Source organism: Bos mutus, chromosome 11 (assembly GCF_027580195.1).
Source record: "Bos mutus isolate GX-2022 chromosome 11, NWIPB_WYAK_1.1, whole genome shotgun sequence".
Lineage (NCBI taxonomy): Eukaryota > Metazoa > Chordata > Mammalia > Artiodactyla > Bovidae > Bos > Bos mutus.
Window position 1 is genome coordinate 56,835,996 of NC_091627.1, and position 20,949 is coordinate 56,856,944.

The following is a 20,949-nucleotide window of genomic DNA, read 5'->3' on the forward strand; positions in this document are numbered from 1 at the left end:
TGAGTTTTGTAATTGAATGGTATCCTGGGAACATTCCTTTACCCTCAGGAATCCTTTAGAGAAATTAAAACCCCACAGTGTGAACATTCTTGAATGTAACACAAATTCTGTACTTTAAGCCTGTTTTCCCCTGTTTGGTCCTGTGGAAAGACATGTGGTCATGAAACTTATATTTACCTTTTAGTTACTTGAATATTACTGAGCCCCTCAGCACAGGAATAGCACACCTTTTCTGTAACTTAGAGCATGCCAGATGTTTCTGAAAAAAGGAACATTCCTACCATACATCAGTTGAAGATTTACAGTACAGTATTTGTCAAATGATTACTTTTTAAGGGTCTAGCTAATGGCCTAAGGCAGGAATGACAATCTCCTTAAGAATCACATTTAATTTATTAGATCTATGGTGTGTGGAATTTTAGTTGGGCCTACCAGTTACTTTCATTGGTTAGAATTTAATGTATCAACAAATGTAGAGATTGACACCCTCGGTAGTGTAGTTCTTTTCTCATGCTTTCTTCTTTGGGCCAACTAATCCCATTTCTTTAGTGGTAGGATTTTTGAGCTCTTTTAATCATCTGTCCACTGCCAAATTCTCTGTAGTTCCCTTTTCCTTTCAGTAGTATGACCTAGAACTGGCTGTAGTAGTCTGGGAAGAAATCTGAACTGTGCTGCCCGCCTGTAGCGTGCTTGCCCTGTGCTTCTGTTTCAGTGCGTTCTGTATGCCCCTGCTTTGCGTCTTTGGGCCCACCCTAATGAGTTGCACTATATTGTATGTAAGAATGTAACTTTGGACAACAGAACCCCAAGGTGGACATCTGTCAAGCTTTAGTCTATACTTTGCAAAGCAGTGGACTACCTCAGAGAAATGAGGTGCAACTGGAAGCACAGAGAAATGTTCAAGGCATATTCTAGGGCTCAGCATGCTTTTTTTCTGTGAAGGGCTAGGGAGTAAATATCATAGGCTTGGCAATCCTATGCCCCCTCTGCTGTTGTAGTGTAAAAGCAGACAACATGTAATGAATGAGCACAGCCGTGTTCCAATGAAAACTTTCTTTATGGGACTGACATTGAATTTCATATAATTTTTATGATTCTTCGTTTTTACCATTTAAAAATGTAAAAACCACTCTTAGCTTGAGGGCTGCACAAACACTGGAGGTGGCCACATTTGGCCCATTTTGGCCTGCAGGCTATCATTTGCCTACTTTAGCTCTGGACTTTAGTTTTAGAGTTGATTGAACTGAAATTGTGGAGAGTCCAGAAAGGACCCACTGTGCTTGGTATTCCATCGTTTCCTCTGGGGTATGGGGAGTGAGTCCATGGTGTGGGCTGGTTCTGTACCTGTTTCCAGCAGCACTATATAGATTGTGATCAGAGTTATTGTTCCTGCTGGAGAAACAGACTCCCCACCTGCCTTTCCAGACACTGGAGTTTTGGTACTCTACATTGTCTCCTGCTTGCCAATCTTGACTTTCACAACCAGAATTCCAGGGTCTTTAAACATTTTACAATGTCAGTTCTTAGTCATTTTATGTTCAACCTGCCAGCACCATCTAGTTCCATGTTATACACAGTGAAACCCATCATTTTCTGTTTCATTGGTAGAAGTTTTTTTTCCCTAATGTTTCACTACATGCTTTCTTCTTAAATACATTTAGAGTATAAATATGTTATTCAGAGCTTAAAATCCATTTAATAGCTTTGCAAATGTTGTTAAAAACATATCAAATTAGTCAGTGTTTTATTAGCTAAAATGAAATTATAAATGTTCTTGCATGAGTTGGAGCCTAATTGATTACCTAGTTAGGAATATGTTTTATTACCTTAAATCATCCACCCTTTTTTTCATTTGCTACTATGTTTAAGACCCTGGGCTAGGTACCAAGGATGAATGAAGCAGAGGGAGCTCCTCAACTTAAGTGTGGTGGGGAAGACGGAAGACGCATGTGCACAGCTCCTGCAGCACAGTGTGAGACATGCCATAAGGAAGGGATAAACAAATTGATGACAATATAATTACCAACTTTTTTCTTACTAATTTTGCCCAGTTTCAGAGAGGGATTCTTTTGTGAATTCTAACTCCTTTTTCTTGAGTGCCTCCTAGCTTTTTTGTGGGCTGCTCTTCATTTTGGATAAAATCATTTGAGCTTTCAAATAGAGTTCCTATTTGAACTAATCTCTACTTGATTTATATTTCCCCTAAGTTTTTGAAGATTTTCATATGTAAGCAATGATAGTGAATAAATGGACCAGTGATCCTAACATGTTATTCTCAAAAGCATCTGAGACTGTTTATTTTCAAAATGTTAAGTACAACAGTAGGTAGGTCATTACTCTAGTTCTTGAAAGGGTTTTGAAGTTGTATCACTTTTTTGTTAGATTTCTGTTCTCCAGGAGTGCTATCTAGTGCTATAAATGAGCATGCAGACAGTCCCAGTGGGAATTGCAATAATTTTGTTTTCAAAATTTGGGGACTGGAAAGCCAGCATTGGCAATTAGCATGGGATTTTTAACGTGGTGACTTTTGCTTTCCTGTGACAAAGTAAATTCACTCCCACTGAAAAGTTCTTTGCTATCATGTCGAACAACTTACTTCACTAAGTGATCTGTTAAAAAGATTATGACACTCTTACTTGACTTTAAATTTAAGTGAATCATTTATTATATTTACTTTGACTTTCAATAAAGGATAAAACATAAATATTTTAATTTCTGGAGTCTTTGATTCCATGATTTTGTATAAAGTTGATTTTGAAGTCCGTTCTCATCTGTTGACATCCATGTGTAAGTTAAAATATAGCAAAATAAACTTTCTTGTTTTATATTAGAAATTTAGTTTGAAAGGTATTTCTGTTAGTCTTAGAATTTTAAGAGTTTATTAACAGCAGTCTTGTTTAAAGGTTGTAAACCTTTTCACAGTGAAAATCAGGAAGCTTCTGATGTGAATGGACCAAATTCCTTCACATTAGGTTTGCAACATTTCAAAAAAGAAATCCATGTCTTTATGAGTCTTAATTTTCAAAACATCAGCTTTATAACATCTAACACATATATTTACAGTGGTTTGGATTTTTTTAGAGTGCAGGTTCCAAAAATTGTTTTTAGTGAAGATTAAGGTATCATTTAGGATATATTATCCTAAAAATAGTATGTTTTAAATGTCATCATAAGTACTGCCGTGGGGCTTCTTTCATGAATATGGAAGCATTTCCTACCCTTCATATTCATAAAATTTTAAAGTAGTGCCATTCGTAATTAAAATCTTTGTTGATTAAAGTTTAATTTCACATTAATTTTAGCATTGTGCTAGGAGCCATGATGTTTTTCATTTCCTTAAAATGGTTGGGTATACTTTTTAGCCACTGACAGACAGTCCGTGGGGTTGCGAAGAGTCGGACACGACTGAGCAACTAACACACACACACATACTTTTTAGCCGCTAAAGTTATACATTAAAATTAAGGAAAGAACCTGTAAGAGGTCTATAGATCAGAGCATTTTTTAAAATGTGGTGATTTTTATATATTATCTGTGTCCTGATTGATGATGGAGATGTTGGATAAGGCAGATGGTTTCCAGAGGAACACGTTACCTATGTTCCATGGGAGGAAAGTGAGTGTTTTGCATGAAAAGAGGGTTCGGGCAAGGGTGAGGACAAGAGACGAGGAGGGTGATGGCAGTAGAAAGTTAGGCAGGGTAGTCATGAATCTTGGGAATGATCTGTAGCCACAGGAAGTCAGAAACAGAAAACTCTCATGCTTGATGAAATGTCTAAAGAACCAGGTACCAGGAGGTAAAAACAGGGTCCTGCAAAACTAGCAAGAGATGAATTGCTTGTTAGGCACCTTCCCGGGTGCCATCCTTGCTGCTTTTCTAACTGCCCTCCCACATGTTTGTGAATCCATGTTTCTAACTGTCTTTCTGAATAGTACCAAAGCAGAGTGTGGGTCTGTCTTGTTCACGTACATGGTCTGTTTATCTCTTCAGGGCCGTGGTACCAACCAGCAGTCTAGCAGACTTGGCCAGTAGCCACAAGAGGTATCAGGGAGAAAGTATGGATGGATTCTTGCAAATCCATCACTACTGTGTGAAAAATCCAACTGAAGTCAATCACAGGAGTGGGTCAGTCAAGTCACCTTCAGCTTGGAGGGACAGACATTAAGTGGGTGAAGCCTCTTGACATCATCACTAATTAGGTTTGCACATTTTCTTCTGCTGGAGTATGTGTGTGTGTGTGTGTGTGTGTGTCTGTGTTTTCCTTCTCTTGCCGGTAATCAGTGCCACTGTCATGAACTTCAGATTTCTCTGTAGTCAGAGGATCTACATTCAAAGAGCCAGTTTAGAGTGCTAACTTGATGAGTTGACCATTAGAACAGTTGCAGGTATATTAGACTGTAATTTTTGGTTTTGACGTCTTTTACCTTTGTTCCGTAAGACTCTGTCACCCTCCCTGCCCACCCAGCAAAGTTAAGTCCTTCCAATAGCACTCGTGCATCATTCTCCAGGCATTTTTTTATGCTGTAATTGTTCACTTGTCTGGCTGCACCACATAGGTATAGTGTTATACTTACACCTCTGTATGCTACCACCTAGCATAGTGTCTGGCCTTTGGGAGGCCCAGTGAACATTTGGGAGTGACTGTTAGAGATGTTTAATAATTGTCTGAAAAAATGGTAAGACTCGAAAGTGCATCCCTGCTTTTGTATGGGGGAACTGGTTAGGAGGGAAAGAGTTTGTAGGAAAGAGAACTTGGAACTCATAGAAGTAAGAGGGGATGAGTAAACTATGTGTACATAGAATGAAAATAACTTAGGGTAGCTGACTCCCTGGGGAATGGCCTGGGACTGGACACCAAGGTGCTGTTTTGTTCTCCCTCTGGCTCTGGTTTCAGATTAACTGGCTGTGAAGATCTGCATGTTAATTGCACTGTGTGTGAGTTTCCTGCTTCATTCAGTCTTTCATTCAGAGAATATTTATGGCTACCTACTCAAGTACCACTCCAAGTCATCTCCAGAGCTGGCCACAAGTTGTTGACCCTTGCTGCAGGATGATAATATTCAGTGGGTTAGAAACACATGTTAGGAATAAAATTCTTTCCTATTGCATAGGTTGTGGCTCTTTTCCAGTGTGCTCGAATTAGTCCTTGAAGTTTATATTTTATGACAGGGTAATTAAATCATGTAAGTGTTTTAATGTTTTGGCAATATTTGCACCCCCCTCCTTTTTTTTTAAACATTATTTTCATTCAAGCTTCACAATCACTTCTAATTCTGCCCAGCAGTACATTTCGTTCTCTAACAATATTATCCTTAAACTTAAGGTCTCAACACACACCTGCACACGTAAGTATCTTTTTGATACTTAGCAAAGAGAGCTCAAGGTATTAAACTTTTTATATTCCGTATAGTGTTTTTTTGTGTGTGTGGCATCCTTATGGTTATATAGCAACCGTTGGGGTGAGTAACTGGACCCTACTTCCTTCTGGTATTCTTCCTCAACCAGCATTCTCCTTTGGTGTCCTCTGTGATTGTAGAGTTTTGACAGTGAGTGCAAGGAAATGAGAAACTTTCTAAATCAGGAGTTAAAGACACTGAAGTGAAATGGACAGGGATTATGTAAAGGAGTTGTTAGAAATGTGTCCTTTCTCGGTAAGAATGAAATACATGCTGGGAGGTGGGGGGTGGTGGGAACCAGGTAGTTTTCATAGTCAGAGATCATGTTCATTCTTAGTAACACTGCTAGCAGTTCTGATACAGTTAATTGCAATTTGAAATGAATTTCATGTGTTTGTATAGCTACAGATAAGAGTGTACATAGTAGTCTCTGAGGGCTTCCCTGGTGGCCCAATGGTAAAGAATCCACCTGCCAATAGAAGAGACACAGGTTCGATCCCTGGGTGGGGAAGATCCCCTGGACAAGGAAATGGCAACCTCCTCCAGTATTCTTGCTGGGAAATCCTGCAGACAGAGGAACCTGGTGGGCTACAGTCCTTGGGGAATCGCAAAAGAATCAGAGACAACTTAGCGACTAAACACACATGGACAGTAGTCGCTGAGGTGAAACTGATCGTCCTTCCCCTGGGAAAAATGGTGATTAGAACCTTGGGTTACAGTGGATGAGCACCTGGCCTGAGGTGATCCCGTATTAGGCCAGGATCAAAGAGCTTCACTCCATGTCAGACATACTGCATATCTGTATGCTTATTCATTGCTCCCTATCATTTTCTGCAAGCTTTTTAGAAACCACTCAAAGGGAAAAAGAGATAGCAAATCTTCTTGCAGAATTGGGCTGCATGATCACACTGTCTAATAGAAATCTAGTTTCAAGTCACATGTAATTTGAAATTCTCTGGGAGCTACAGTAACAAAACTGAGAAGGTGAAATCAATTTTAATAATTTAATGCTTTAACTTAATATATACAAAATAACAGTTCATCATGTAACCAATATACAAATTGTTTATGAGATATTTTTATGTTCTTTTTTCTTTACAACACTGTAAAAATCTAGGATATATTCCACACTGAAACTTTTTAATTCAGATGCTAGATTTTCATAAAAAAATTACTTGGTCTTAGCTGAGAAACACTTTAGACTTCCAGACACATTGGAAGTCTGCTAATTCATATTTTGATCATAATACTGTCTGTCTTTGTAAGTAACATGTTGATGCAGTATTGCCATCTACTTAATTGTCCATTCATGAACATTCTTGATTTGTTTCCTGAATTTCTCTCCTAAGAAGTTAGATTTTACCCTATTTTTTGACCTTAAAATTATTCTTAACCTAAACTTTAGCTACATAAAACCATCACAGTAGAAATCCACTTTATAAACAACTACAAATGTATATAAATTCTAATTCCTTTGAGGGCTATTCAGATTGATGAAGTGTAAGTAATGGCTTTGGGGTGGTTTTAATGTGAGTTTGAGGGGTTATTTTGAAGTCCCTGGAGTTGACAGATATAGAATTTGCAAAAGTTGTTGCTAGTCCATTTCAAGTTTTATTATGGTGAATTCATCATTTGAAAAAAGTGACCCCTAGGCTTGGTCATTTATTGTACATGTATTTTGTTGGGCTTCCTGGTGGTTTAGATGGTAAAGAATCCACCTGCAATGCAAGAAACGCAGGTTCAATTCCTGGTTCAGGAAGATCTCCTGGAGAAGGGAATGGCTACCCACTTTGGTATTCTTGCCTGGGAAATCCCATGGACAGAGGAGTCTAGTGGGCTATAGTCCATGGGGTAGCAAAAGAGTCAAACACAACTGAGTGACTAACACTTTCACTATATAGATTATATATACCCAGTATCCATCTCCAAAAGGCTCCTGGCATCTACCAGTAGAAAGACAGGTGGCTATGATTCTTGTTTAATTTTAAGGAAACTGGTTATGGAGCCGATGGAGAAGATAATCCTTAGTCCACTATCAAGGTTAGCCACCCACTGGTGGTGTCTCTCTTTTACCTTTTTGGCTTATTATTTTAGCCAGTTACAGCTAGATTTGCAAGTGAAAATAAGAGTGTTTGGAAGACAGTCTGTTAAAAATTAAAGACCTCATGTTTTTCTGTCTTGATTTTACTGGAGCAGCAGTTCCGCTGAGCTGTCAGTATTATGTTTTTGTTTTTCCTTCAGCTCCCCTCCAGCCAGATCACTGAGACGTCAGGAATCTGTGGCTCTTCCCTCCTCCCCATCCCCCACCTGATAGTGTAAAAATGCTAGTATTATTGTTTTGGGGTCTTCCCTAATGGCTCAGAGTAAAGAATCTGCCTGCATTAAAGGAGATGCAGGAGACACAGGTTCAGTTCCTGGGTCAGGAAGATCCCCTGGAGGAGGAAATGACAACCCACTCCAGTATTCTTGCCTGGAGAATTCCATGGACAGAGGAGCCTGGTGGGCTACAGTCCTTAGGGTCGCAAAGAGTCGGATAGGACTGAGCAGCTGAGCACTCACATCCTATTATTTTGGGGCACTGTCATCCAATGCTGCTCAACATGTGGTTCAGGACCAGCCTATCAGTATCACCTGGGAACTTGCTCGTAATGCAGATTCTTAGACTCTACCCCAGACCTACCGATCACAACTTCTGGGGGTGGGGCCCAGCGGCCTGTGTTTTAACAGACTCCTACCTGGACCTGGTTATGTAATAAAAGGCATTGTTTGCATGAGGTGGTTATTGTTGGTGACAGGCACCCAATGGTTTGAGACCACTTTTCATGATATGATACTAACCAAACGGAAATGGAGCTGATGACCTTGGCCCCATTCTCCTTGAATGTCATGCTCTTGTCACCTGAGAAGGTAGAAGAGGAGCATAACTCCCCACTCCAGACTAGTTCTTTTTATTTACTCAACACATATTTATATATTGAATGTGTACTCAGGGCCAGGAATTATTCTGGCCACAAGGAAACCTTAGTGAACAAGATAGAGAAGCTTCCTGTTCCTCTGACACTCACACTCCGTTAGAAGGAATATGCCAAGGGTGTATGGCCTGTGACTTGGCCCACTGCCTGTCTTGGTAAATAAAGTTTTATTGGAGCACAGCCGCATCTCCTCATTTGCATATTCTCAAAGTTGCTTTGTGCTACAATGCACAGTTGAGGAGTTATGACAGAGAAAGTTGAACATATTTACTCTCTGGCTCTTGACAGAAAAAAATTGTGAATCCCTGAAAAAGACCATGAAAGAATAAATAGATGGAGAAGGAAATGGCAACCCACTCCAGTATTCTTGCCTGAAGAATCCCATGGACGGAGGATCCTGGTAGGCTACAGTCCATGGAGTCGCTCAGGGTCAGACACGACTGAGCGACTTCACTTTCACTTTTCACTTTCATGCATTGGAGAAGGAAATGGCAATCCACTCCAGTGTTCTTGCCTGGAGAATCCCAGGGACCGGGGAGCCTGGTGGGCTGCCGTCTATGGGGTCGCACAGAGTTGGACATGACTGAGGCGACTTAGCAGCAGCAGCAGCAGTGTTAGAAAGTGACAACTGTTACAAGAACCCAGACTGGGACTAGAGAATGGGGGCCTACTTTAGATAGTGATGGTCAGGGAGAGCTTTTCTGAAGATGGAACTTTGAAAGAAAGAACTTGAGTTAAGTGAAGGATGTGAAAAGGAGGATACAGCAAGTCCAGAGGCCCTGAGATTTGGAATGTTCTGGGAACAGCAGTGAACCCCCTGCGGATGGAGGACCATGGTTGAGGGGGAAGAGGTAGGAAATGAAGTCGGTGTAACTAGTCCAGACACAGCATACTCTGTATTGTGGCCTGCGGTGAGGATGTTTGATTGTGTGTTCTTGGAGAAATACACTATAGAAGCCCTTCTTTAGAGGGATCTTTTTGGCTATACATGGCAGAGACTGGAAGCTAAACACCTGCTGTAGCACATTCCAGCATCTCTAAGAAACACTGCTTTATGAACTTTCCCCAACACTCTTCACTTCAGGCATGGCCACCAAGTAGGAGAATGGCAGAGGGTAGACTGCAGAGCTGAGAAAACAAGAGCGTGTTAGAGAGAGGTCTATCAGACAGTACTGAGAAGACCAGGGTTTCTAGAACAGATGCCCATATGTAAGTCCTGACTTCTGAGTCAGTGCAAGAGATCTGTTTTCTGTAAAAAAAGGATGCAACTGCTGCTTTGGCCTCTTTCCAAGGGTCTCTGTGAAGATGAAATACCAGGGCATGTAGTGATGTTTTCTAAGTTGGATGAAGCACTGCATAAGTATAAGATGATGGTATTTTTTTTTATTATAGGGGATAAGATTAGAAATGAAGACTGGAGCAAGGTAGATAGGGAAGGATTTGATTGCAACACTAAGGTCAGTCTTTTCCTTTTTCCATAGAGATTATGGGATGGAAAAGGGGTCAAAGTTTGAAGCAAAGAAAGAGCGTGATGAGTAAGTTTCAGGAAGATTAGTGTGGTGGTATTGTGTGTGGAGTAGGTTGGTGCTTGTGGCAGGAACCATTCAGAGACTGGTGGCATGAGCTTGAAGTTGAAAGGACCTGAATTAGTCAGTGATGGTAGGAACAAAAAGAAAAGAAAAAGCAACACGATTTGAGATAAAGTCTCATTGCAAGAGAACAAGGACTAAAGTATAATTTCAAGACGACCAGTCAACATGCTGAAAGAATAGCAGGTTCTTAATATTAGTTAGGGAAGATAGGAAGGGAGAGGTGGGGAAAAGAGTAATTTTTAGCTTTTGACATTTTGGATTTAAGGTGATGTTAGGCCATTAGGTAGGCTTCCCTGGTGGTTCAGATGGTAAAGAATCTGCCTGCAATGCAGGAGACCCCGGTTCAATCCCTGGGTCAGGAAGTTGCCCCGAGAAGGTAAGGCCACTGGGGAGAAATCAGGAGTTGAGAAACACTGCACTGGGGCTCAGAAGAGAGAAATCTTGGTTAGAAAAAAGAATCTTATAGCCCCCTACATTGACGTCTGGGGATAGGCTAGATTTCTGAGGAAGAAAGTATCTTGAGAAGAGGGGCTTAGAGAGTGAGCACAAGGTTGTTATGACCCCCTCAACCTCCTCTTAAGGTACAATTGCACTTGTCATGCAGGTATTGACTTACTGCTTTAGATCTAGGCTTTTTTGAATAGGGATGAGAGGTAGAGTAGAAGAGGAGGCTGGAAGGGGAGAAACCACTACTAAGCAAACATCTGCTATAGTAATAGTAATATTTATGGAGTGCTTACCATCTGCAAGGCCCTGCGCTCAGTATTTCACAGGTACCAACTCATTTAATTCTCATAACAGTTCTATAAGATGTATATTATTATTATCCCAGTGTAATGAATGAGGAAATTGAAGCACTGAGAAGTTCTTCATCACACAGTCTGTAATGGAGCTGGAATTCAAATCCAGGCCTGGTTTCTCAACGTTGTTGTTCAGTCACTAAGGCATGTCTAACTCTTTGCAACCCCATGGACTGCAGCATGCCAGGTTTCCCTGCTCTTCACTATCCCCCAGAGTTCACTCAAACTCCTGTCCGTTGAGTCAGAGATACCATCTAACCATCTCATCCTCTGTCATTGACGCCTTCTCCTGCTCTCAGTCTTTCCCAGCATCAAGGTCTTTTAAGCTGTACTCTGTACCGGGCATTTTATAGACTGGTTCCTACAGCAGTGATCTCAGTTATGAGGCTTAGTAAAATTTCAAAACAATCCAGCAAGATATGTTACCATATTCTGCAGATTTGGAATTTGAGTCTAAGTAAGAGAGGCTGACACAACTGAAGCAACTTAGCACGCACACATGCAAGAAAGGTTAGGTTATTTGTCGTAGGTCATGCAGGACTCAGTGGTAAAGAATCTGTCTGCCAGTGCAGGAGATGCAGGTTTGAACCCTTGAGTCGGGAAGTCCCCCTGGCGGAGGAAATGGCAACTTACTCCAGTATTCTTGCCTGGGAAATCCCATGGACAGAGGAGCCTGGCAGGCTACAGTCCATGGGGCTGCAAAGAGTATCGCACATCTGAGCAACTGAGTGCACACATATGCCAGGCAGTAAGTGGTAAAGCCAAGACTTGAACTGAATTCTGTCACATCCAAACATCTGTGATCATTTTATTTCATTCAAGTCAGTACACTTTCTATACAGGACTAAATAACAAGTATGACTTTGCAGGCCACATGCTGTCGACTGCAACAACTCTGCTCTCCTGATTTGAAAGCAGCCTTAAGACTAAATGTAAACAGATAAGCTTGGCTATGATCCAATAAATCTTTATTTGTGGATATTGAAATTTGAATTTCGTGTATTTTTCAGGTATCACTGAATATTCCTTTTAAAATTTTCTTCTCAAAAAAAATAAAATAAAAATTTCTTCTCTAAACATTTTTAAATGCAAAAACTGTTCTTAGCTCACAGATTAGACAAAAACAGGTGGTAAGCCAGGTTTAGCCCATGGGCCATGGTTTTCTGACTTCTGCTTTCATCCATTCATTTAATAAATATGCACTGAATACCTTCTCTATGTGGAGATATTGTGTTGGGACTCGGGACAAAACACAAAGGGAATTCCAGTTCCAGCCTTCTAAGATGAGACGTGTAATTTGAATACAAAGTGTGAACTGTAATCATATAGTTAATCATAGTATGAACTATAATAAATTTATACTTGCAAGGTACAGTGAAAGAATCGATATGGGAGGCTGCTCAGTTTCATGGACGAATTCATGAACACATCCCAAAGGGAGTTATGTGCTTGAGTTGTCTCTGATGTTGGGGAGAGTATCCCATGGACAGAGAGATGAGCAGAAAGGATTTTCCTTTGAGGGGAAACCATAAGAAATTTAACATTATTGGAGCAAAAATGGAGGGGCTGATGCCAGGAAATGAACCTTGTCAATAGGGTAGATAAATGGGAGTGAGTTTTTAAGAAATTTCAAACCAGTATGAGTTTTGTGTTCTAGAAAGAGATTCTCTGAAGGATGGATTTGCAGAGGGCAGGGTGGGGAGACGAACAGGTAAGTTACCCCAAGATAATTGCTGTAGTGAGTGCAAATTGGTTCACAAAGAGTTAGACACGACTGAGCACTCACGTACACGCGTGCAAGTAGGAGACCTATTTGGTGAACAATGAGGCACGGGGATTTTGGAATAGTGAAATGTCTAGGAAAACTCAGGGTTTGGGCTTGATTAGTTGGGCAGTGCTGTTTATCAGAATGCATATCTAGGACAAAGAAGCATGCTTTAGGGGTCAAGGTTGGAAGCAGGGGAAAGTGAAGTGACTTCCATTTTTAGCATGTTTTATTTGTGGTACCTGTGGGACATCCAAGTAGAGATATCCAAGGACAGTTAAGCATGTGGATCTGGAATTCGGGTGGAATAAATCTGGGCTAAGATAAATCCATAGTTAATAGAGTTGATTGCTCAGGGATGGTTAGAACCTATAGATTACAATGGGGAGACTGATCATTAAATTTAAGGAGCAGGAGAGACTGGCTGAAGGGAGTACCTGGAGAGTAGAAGGAGAATCAGGAGAGAGTATTGTCATTGAAATTTAGGAAGGTGATTTTTCTGGAAGGAGGATGTGGTCAGTATTGCTGCAGAAACGTCAAGAAGATAAGGAGTGAGTGTTCTTTGGCTGTGGCTATTGGAGTGAGGAGGGCTGTAGAACTTAATGAGCATAGGCTAGAACCCAGATTGCAGTGTATTCAATTCCAAATGAACATGAGAAACTGGGAACACTGTTACAGATTTAGCTGTGAGGGAAAGGAGAGATGTGTGCCGCTCAAGGGTAGATACTACAGACTGATAGGGAAGACTGGGAAAAGTCGTTCCGTCAATAAATAATGTGCCAGGTACTGGTGTTGAAACTGGAGATAGAGTAAGGAAAGGTAAGAGGAAGTTCTTATTGTAGAGCTTACATTTTAATGGGGAGTGGGTACAGAAAAGAAACATATAATTTAATTTTGGTTAGTGATAAATATTCTGAAGAAAATAAAGCTGACTGGAGGATTAAGGATTGACTATGATGGAAGGTGCATGGATGATCTGGTATTTATTTTTAAGAGTGGTCAAGAAAGCCTTCCACAAGAAGTAATACCTCTCAAGCAGAGACTTCAGGTATAAAAAAGCTCTGGGGTCAGAATAAAGCAGGTTATGTGAGGAACAGGGTGGCTGGAGCTGACTCAGCGAGGAGGAGGAGGGCAAATGAGGTATAGGTGGAGCTTTGTAGGAGATGGTGAGGCACTGGAGTTTAGTCCTCTGAACTTAGAGCTAACAAGATACATGTCAGCCCACTGTGTGAGAGGAGGGCCATTTACTGAGATGCAGAAGGGAGGTGCATTTTTGGAGGCAGAAGTCAAGAGTTCTTTTTCAGACATATTAGGTAAGAGATGTCTGTTAGATGTTCAAGTGGAGATGTGTGATGAATAAACTGGAGCCGGTTGGGTGAGTGTGAACAGACACACGCTCAGCAATATCATTAGGGACCTTAAAATCAAGACTTGATGCCATTCTGCTGCTCTTTCCAGTTTACTGTGGCTTGAGTCCCCAAACCTTATATTATGTAAATGTCTGTGTGGGGGCCTGTGAACCTTGTTTTCCTCCCCAAAGTGCCACGAGAGAGGGAGCACAGAGGTGGCAAGCCCAGCGAGTCTCCTGCGCCAGTGTTGCAGTGGTACTGGTCCAGGCCAAGAGAGCTCTGTGTGGGAATTAGGCCAGTTTGGCAGCTGGATAATGAATTAATTTATTTTAGTCTTTTTCTCTCCAATAAAATCAAGAGAAGATAGAATAATAGACCTTTTGGTCCAGAAGGAAATCAACCTCCTTTTTTTTTCTTTTCCAAATAAAATTGCAGTCTAGAAAGGCTGACTCATACTACTTGAGATCACAGGGCTAACATTCAGATCTCATGACTCTTATTCCAGACTCCTTTTGTACTGTCTATACTACTGAAATGAAATTACCCCAAACTGTAGGATCAGAGGGTTTATTAGTTTATAGATACTTTGAGGCTAGATTTCTTCAGTGGATAAAATTTTCTGTTTACTCAAGTTTTTTCTAAGATGCTGAAAAGTAAATTTATCAATGGGACTTTAGAACCAGACTGCTGGTGTTCAAACCCCAGCCTGGTCACTGACTTTACAAACTGTGACCATGGGTAAGTTGTTTCCCTCTCTGTGTATCATTTCATAACAAAGGCTTAATGCTAGGGTGGTTGTATTTGATGGTTATTATATATAAGATGTTTACAGTAGTGCCAGGCATATGGCAAGCAGTCATTGAGCCATCATGATCATTTTCATCTTGGACATACAGAACAGTTGTCTACCACACTTTTAAGTTCTGTGCATATAATTTGAGTGTTAATGTTATACAGAATATATGAGAAGATACAGGAAGTAAGGTAAGATAAAAGTACATAAGGTAAAACAATGTCCCTGCCCTCAAGGAATTTGCATTATAATGGAGGAAGAAGTCTTACAATCCAGGAGGCATTATCTATTTAAAATGATTGGACAGTGAAAGCTATGAATGGTCTCTTATCTTCTAACATTCTGTGAATCTGGGTATTCAGAGGAAGACAGAGGGACTAAGAAGAGGTTTGAGCAAGTTTTGTGGGTAAGGGATTTGTCTGGTTAGAGTAGAAGCAGACATTCTAGACCAATGGGATGGGCAGAAATTAGTATTTAATAAGGCCAAGGTAGGTAAACACAGGGGAGAATTTTTCAACAGTAAACAGTTTTGCTAGAGAAAAGGCCCGTGAGAGATAATAGTGATTTGGATACATTTGAGGGTATATACCAAAACCAAGCATACCAAACTTACCTCTTTTTTGCTTGGGCTTCTAAATTGGCATATCAAAATGTCACCATAGGCACTATCTTTCACTCAGGTGTATAAAGACTGTCACTGTCAACGTGGACAGGATATTTGATACATTAGATGATGATGTCAGAGGAGTGCATCACTGATGGAGTGGCTCACAGAGTGTTGATCCATAAAGGTTAGTGGCAACCTAGACTAAACAGGGGCTTCCCTGGTGGCTCAGATGGTTAAGAATCTGCCTGCAATGCAAGAGACCCAGGTTCGATCCCTGGGTTGGAAGATCTCCTGGAAAAGGGAATGGCTAGAATTCCATAAACAGAGGATCCTGGTGGGCTACCATCCATGGGGTCACAAAGAGTCGGACGCGACTAGCACTTTGAATTTTTCAGAGTAAAGAGAGGACTAGGAGGTGATTTCTGTATCTCTTTTCTGTTTTGAGTGTTTTTTTTTTTTTTTTTAATTGACTGAGGTTTAACTCATTGGTAATGTAATTCCCCTGTTCTATTTCCCAGTTTCAGCACATCAGCATTTTGCCATTTTTATATCAGTTTCCTACTCACTTCCTTTAGGAGGGTTTGAACATTTTTAAAGCAAATCTGAGACCTGTGTTTTATTTTACCCACAGATACTTCAGTATTTATCCCTAGTTGCCAGGGACGCACTACACAGGCACATAGGTGCCACCACATGATTGTCACTCCTCAAAGAGTTAGTAATTCTTTTATATTATATAATACCCCATCCTTTGGTTTTCCCAGTTGACTCAGAAATGAGTTAGTTTGTTAAAATCAGTATCCAAGAAAGGTCTACATAGTTACATTTGGTTGTTATGTCCTTCAAAATCTCTTTATAACAGTCTTTCCCCCCTTAAAAAAGGCTGTTTATTTGTTGAAGAAACTGAACCATTTCTTTATGGTATTTCCTGCATTCTGGTTTGCATTCTTATGTCATGTTAGCATATTTTTTCATTCCCCATATTTCTTTTAAGTGGTAATCAGTTCTAGAGGGTTGATTCAGATGTTTGCTTCATAGAATATTTTATAGGTGCTGATTATTTTATAATACTTATTACTTTATACTATTAGGACCGTAATGACTGATTGTCTCGGTGGGTTCAAATGTCACATGTCCCTCCATTCACAGTTACTAATGTCAGCTGGTGTACATAGTGATTGCAGGGTGTCGATTTTTTCAATTTTGTATTTCCTATGTTTATTCATTGTAATCTATAAAGAACTCTGATTCACATACTTTCAAGAAATCACTATAGGAGACCTGCATGTCACAACTAAGACCTGGTCCAGCCAAATAAATTAAAATAAACATTTTTTAAAAAGTAAATAAAAACCATCAATGATTAAAGTTGTTTAAAAATCACTGTAATGCCTCAAAAGGAGAAATAAGATGAAGTAATTTATAATGTTTTTCAAGATGTAAATTCTCAGACATAATTGAATTACAGGAGATAAAGAAGAGGTCAGGTACTTGTACCTACATATGAGTCACTGAAATGTGCGTGTGTGTGTCTTAGTCGCTTAGTTATGTCAACTCTTGGCCATCCCATGGACTTGTAGCCCGCAGCCAGGCTCTCTGTCCATGGAATTCTCCAGGCAGGAATACTGGAGTAGATTGCCATTCCCTTCTCCAGCGAACTCACTGAATACCTAGCTTCAAATGCTGATCCATAGTAGACATGTTGTGTTAGAGATTCATGTTCAACAATGTTGCCATCAGTGTTTCTCTTGAACAACTCTTGGTGTCAAGTTTTAAACAGTTTACCCAAACAGTTGTATTACTGGTGATTTCAGTGTCTGTTTTAAAAATCTTACAAAAGATACTTTGTAAAATTCAGTTAGCTTCTAAATTTGGTCACACTCACTACACTGAGTATCATTGGTTGAACCATCCACCTCCTTGTCTCTGTTTATCAGTAAACTTGTAATTTTGTACTTATTTTAGGTTTATAGAAAAATTGCAAAGACAGACTGCCCATGTATACTTCACACAGTTTCCAAGTGTTGGCGCGTCACCCTGACACATTTTTGTCCTAAGAAAACCAACATTGGTATACTGTTACTCTGGAAACTATAGACTTAGTCAAATTTCACCAGTTTTTCCACTTAATGTCTCTTTCGTATTGTGGATCCAGTCCAGAATGCAACGTTTCTCTTTGTGCCTCTTGGTTTGGACTTGAGTCTCTGTGTGGAAAGCAGTGGGCTTCTTCTCTGCACTGGATCTGCGCAGAGCCAGCATATCCTCTCCACACTGCCTACCCTCTGCTCTTCTACCCACTAGTTTCTAGATCTTTCATTGTTCTGTCAATATACTGTTTGTTTCTCCTTTTATTTTTAACGTATCGGGCTGCATCGGGTCTTTTTGCTGCATGTGGAATCTTTTGTTGTGTGCGGACTCAGTAGTTGCCCCAGGACACGTGCGATCTTAGTTCCCTGACCACAGGTTGAACCCTTGTCCCCTGCATCCGAAGGCGGATTCTTAACCCGGAGACACCAGGGAAGTCCTCTCATTTTAAAACAGGACACCAAGAACTGAATGCAGTTCTTCACATGTGGTCTGACAGGAGCAAAATGTGGAAATGCTGCAGTTGTGTATCTCGCATGACTGTTAGTGTAGCCTAAGCCTGTTTATTTATTTCCTGCCTGTTTTTTTTGTTTGTTTTTTTTTTTTTAAGCAACTGCATCCCATATTGATCTAATACTAAAGTCGAAGTTCTGCTTAGTTAATTCTCCCAGAGTTTGTTTTTATGTCATATGAATTGCTCTTTAATCCAACAGCAAGAGTTTATGTGAATCCCTTTAAAAATTCATCTCATTTGTTTTGGCACACCCATTCGCCTCTTTGCATTTCTATTCTGTCCGCCAATGTTTTAACGGTTTCTTTTATGCAAAGCTTGTCAGTATGCTTTCTGTCATTTTCTAAAATGCTAATAAAAATATTGCATAGAGCAGGGTCAAGTCCAGGACCTTACCATGGCACAAGATGGCAAGTGAAAAGAAGTTATAGCAAGCATTTGACTGTATGAGGAAGCTATTATCATAGTGCTGTTATCATAGAGTGAAGGCCTTGATTCAGTCTTCCATGTCAACTGGGGGTGGTGTCTAAGCTAAAGAACTCTTGCAGAATGAGAACAAATTAATTTTTGGAGGGTCAGTTTTACTTTTGGAGAAGCCAGCTGTGATTCATAAGATTGTTAGCTTAGCTTTCATGTAACTGGACATGCCTGCTACTTCTACTTTAAGATTGCATGAGCCTTTCTTGAATTAGGCCTTTTTATGAATGGAATTGAAAATTTTGGAGGGCTTTAGAAGCACTTTTTTTAAATTACCAAGGATGTATTTGAATGATACTTCCTTTTCAGCAGAGCCTAAGTCATATATCATTTCCCATTTTTCTTTTTCATGTTGGTCTTTTTCTTAATCTTTAAGAACCCATTGTTTGTTGTATCTGTTCCAGATTATCTTGCTCCATCTGTTGTAATTGACTTTTTTCTGGCTCTTTTTCATTGTTGAAGTTTTGTACTTACTTACTTATCAAATTTACATTGTGCTTCCTTGCCCTGTTTATGGTTTCAAGTGTTCCCTGTATTGCTTAGAAAGTTCTCACACACCAAGAGGTAAAATAAAAAGATCCTCTTATAGTTTCTTCTAAGAAGTTTATAGATTTTTCAAAAAATTGAAACATATTTGCTATATTTAAGATAGTCAGATCTTTTCTTTGAGAAAGGAATTTTTATGCATGTGTGAGAAATGTGTCATGCATTCAGAAGTATGCAGTATGTCTGTATTCACTAAAAAGACAATAGATAATACCCGTCTATATTAAAACATAGACCATCTCACAGAAATATCCATAACCACTTATCTGTACCTTCGTCTTGATCACCCTTTTGCCTTCCTCTTTAGTTTTACCCCCAGTAAATCTCTTCCTATCTGAGCAGCGTAGTCGTTAGTTATGAAGCACAGAGTGACAGATTCAGAGTGCACTACGTGAGGAAAAGGCAGTTTGCACCATTGGACGCAAGCTCGTAGGAGAACAGAAGCTGAACTCCGTCTACCTTCCACCTCCCTGGGAGCTTCCCAGAGACCCTTTGCAGAAGTCAACTGGGCGAGATCACAAGTGAGCCTTGAAAGCTCAGGACCACCACACGGGGAATTTGGCTGGGCCTTCATGTGGACCAGGATGGATCTCCAACAGATATGTGGCCAGAGGACAGCTGCTCCCCTTGGTCAACTCCCAGCTTTCAGGAGCAGGTCAGAGCAGAAGTGTGGGGGTGAAGCGAGGGTCCTCAGCTGACCCTCCCTCCTGAAGGGGAGAGCAGGAACTTCATCACCCAACTCCAGGGGAGCAGCAGACCCTGGACCAGACTCCCCAGGCATCTTCTGTCCTCATGTCAAAAGCAAAAATACATGATTGTCTCTCTCTCTCTTTCTGTGTAGTTGATTCTTGTTATTCTTGGTAGTTGTATTCCCTAAAGTTGCCATGAACACTGAATTAGCAAATACTGAACCAGAGCTCCTAATGGCAATATAGGACTGGGTTCCTGTGAGCCTTTGGTCACACTTGCATCAACAGATCAATACAAAACCTTGTTTTCTGTGTGTTTCTGTTGAAAGACACCTTATTTAATATTAAGTTGATTCTTAAACATAGAAGTCATAGCTAACGGCACTGTACCTCATGGCTAAACAGTTTATCTAACACATGTTGTCAGTTTTGTGGCACTTAGAAACACTAGACAGCACTTCAGTGCTTCATCTGGGGCCATTTTAAACAGTGCAGTCACCTATAAACAGTACATAGACCATGAAAAGGATGTTTGTTTACAGGATGAACTGAAGCAGGCAGGCAGAGCAGCCACTTGTCTGAGCTCAGCTAGGAATGTGCCGATTGGTAACTCAGATGTGCACAAGTGACTGTAAAAGCTCTGCAAGTATTGCTGTGTACATATACATGTTTATATATATACACACACAAAGCAGGGAAAATTATTCCAGGGTGTTAGATGTCAGGATAGTAAGTTGGGGTGGTTACTAGAGGGAGCATGAGGGAGACTTGTTCTGTTTCTTGATCTGGGTGTTGGTTACGCAGGTTGTGTTCACTCTGTGAAGACCAAGCTGTGTGTTTATGCTTTGTGTACTTTTCTAAATGGTGTTTCACTTCAGTAAACAGCGTAAAACAAACAATACTCTGGCCCCAGGATCTGGGTGATGACCACTCAGTGTGCATGGCTCTTGAGTGTTAGCACTCCGGTGTGGACAAGTTGTCCTCAGCTATAGCATGGCTGTCATTTTGGGGATTCCCACTTTACCATCTTCCTGGTGATTTTAGTTGCTTCTCTCTTATTTTGGATCTCCTGTTTTCCTAGATTCGATCTCCCCCATTATTTCCTCCTCTTACTCTTAATTGTTTCTGAAGAAGGGTTCACTGTGAATAATTTTTTTTTAATTTAGCAGATCTGAAGATACTGTTAACACAATTGTTAACACCTCATACTTGGAAAATGACAACTTTCCAAAGTATATAATTTTAATGTGGAAGTTCTTTGCTTTGGAAGTTTGATGACATTAATGCATTACCTTTTACAGTCCAGTGTTCATGTTGCACATATCTGATTCTTGATGTGTGTGACCTCTAGTCCCTCCTTCCTCATT

General features: G+C 40.3%; 1 protein-coding gene across 5 annotated transcripts in view; it reads left to right on the plus strand.

Moving 5' to 3' along the window:
• The window catches only part of KCMF1 (potassium channel modulatory factor 1), a 79,672-nt gene that overhangs the window by 2,117 nt on the left and 56,606 nt on the right, over positions 1–20,949 (plus strand). For 2 of the 5 annotated variants that reach the window (XM_070379408.1, XM_070379409.1), the window contains exon 2: positions 15,348–15,458. The exons of the other annotated variants lie outside the window; for them this stretch is intronic. In XM_070379408.1, the coding sequence (XP_070235509.1) occupies positions 15,398–15,458 (61 nt within the window). In that variant the 5' untranslated portion in view covers positions 15,348–15,397. The remainder of the gene's footprint in view (positions 1–15,347; positions 15,459–20,949) is intronic. 5 annotated transcript variants of the gene reach the window in all.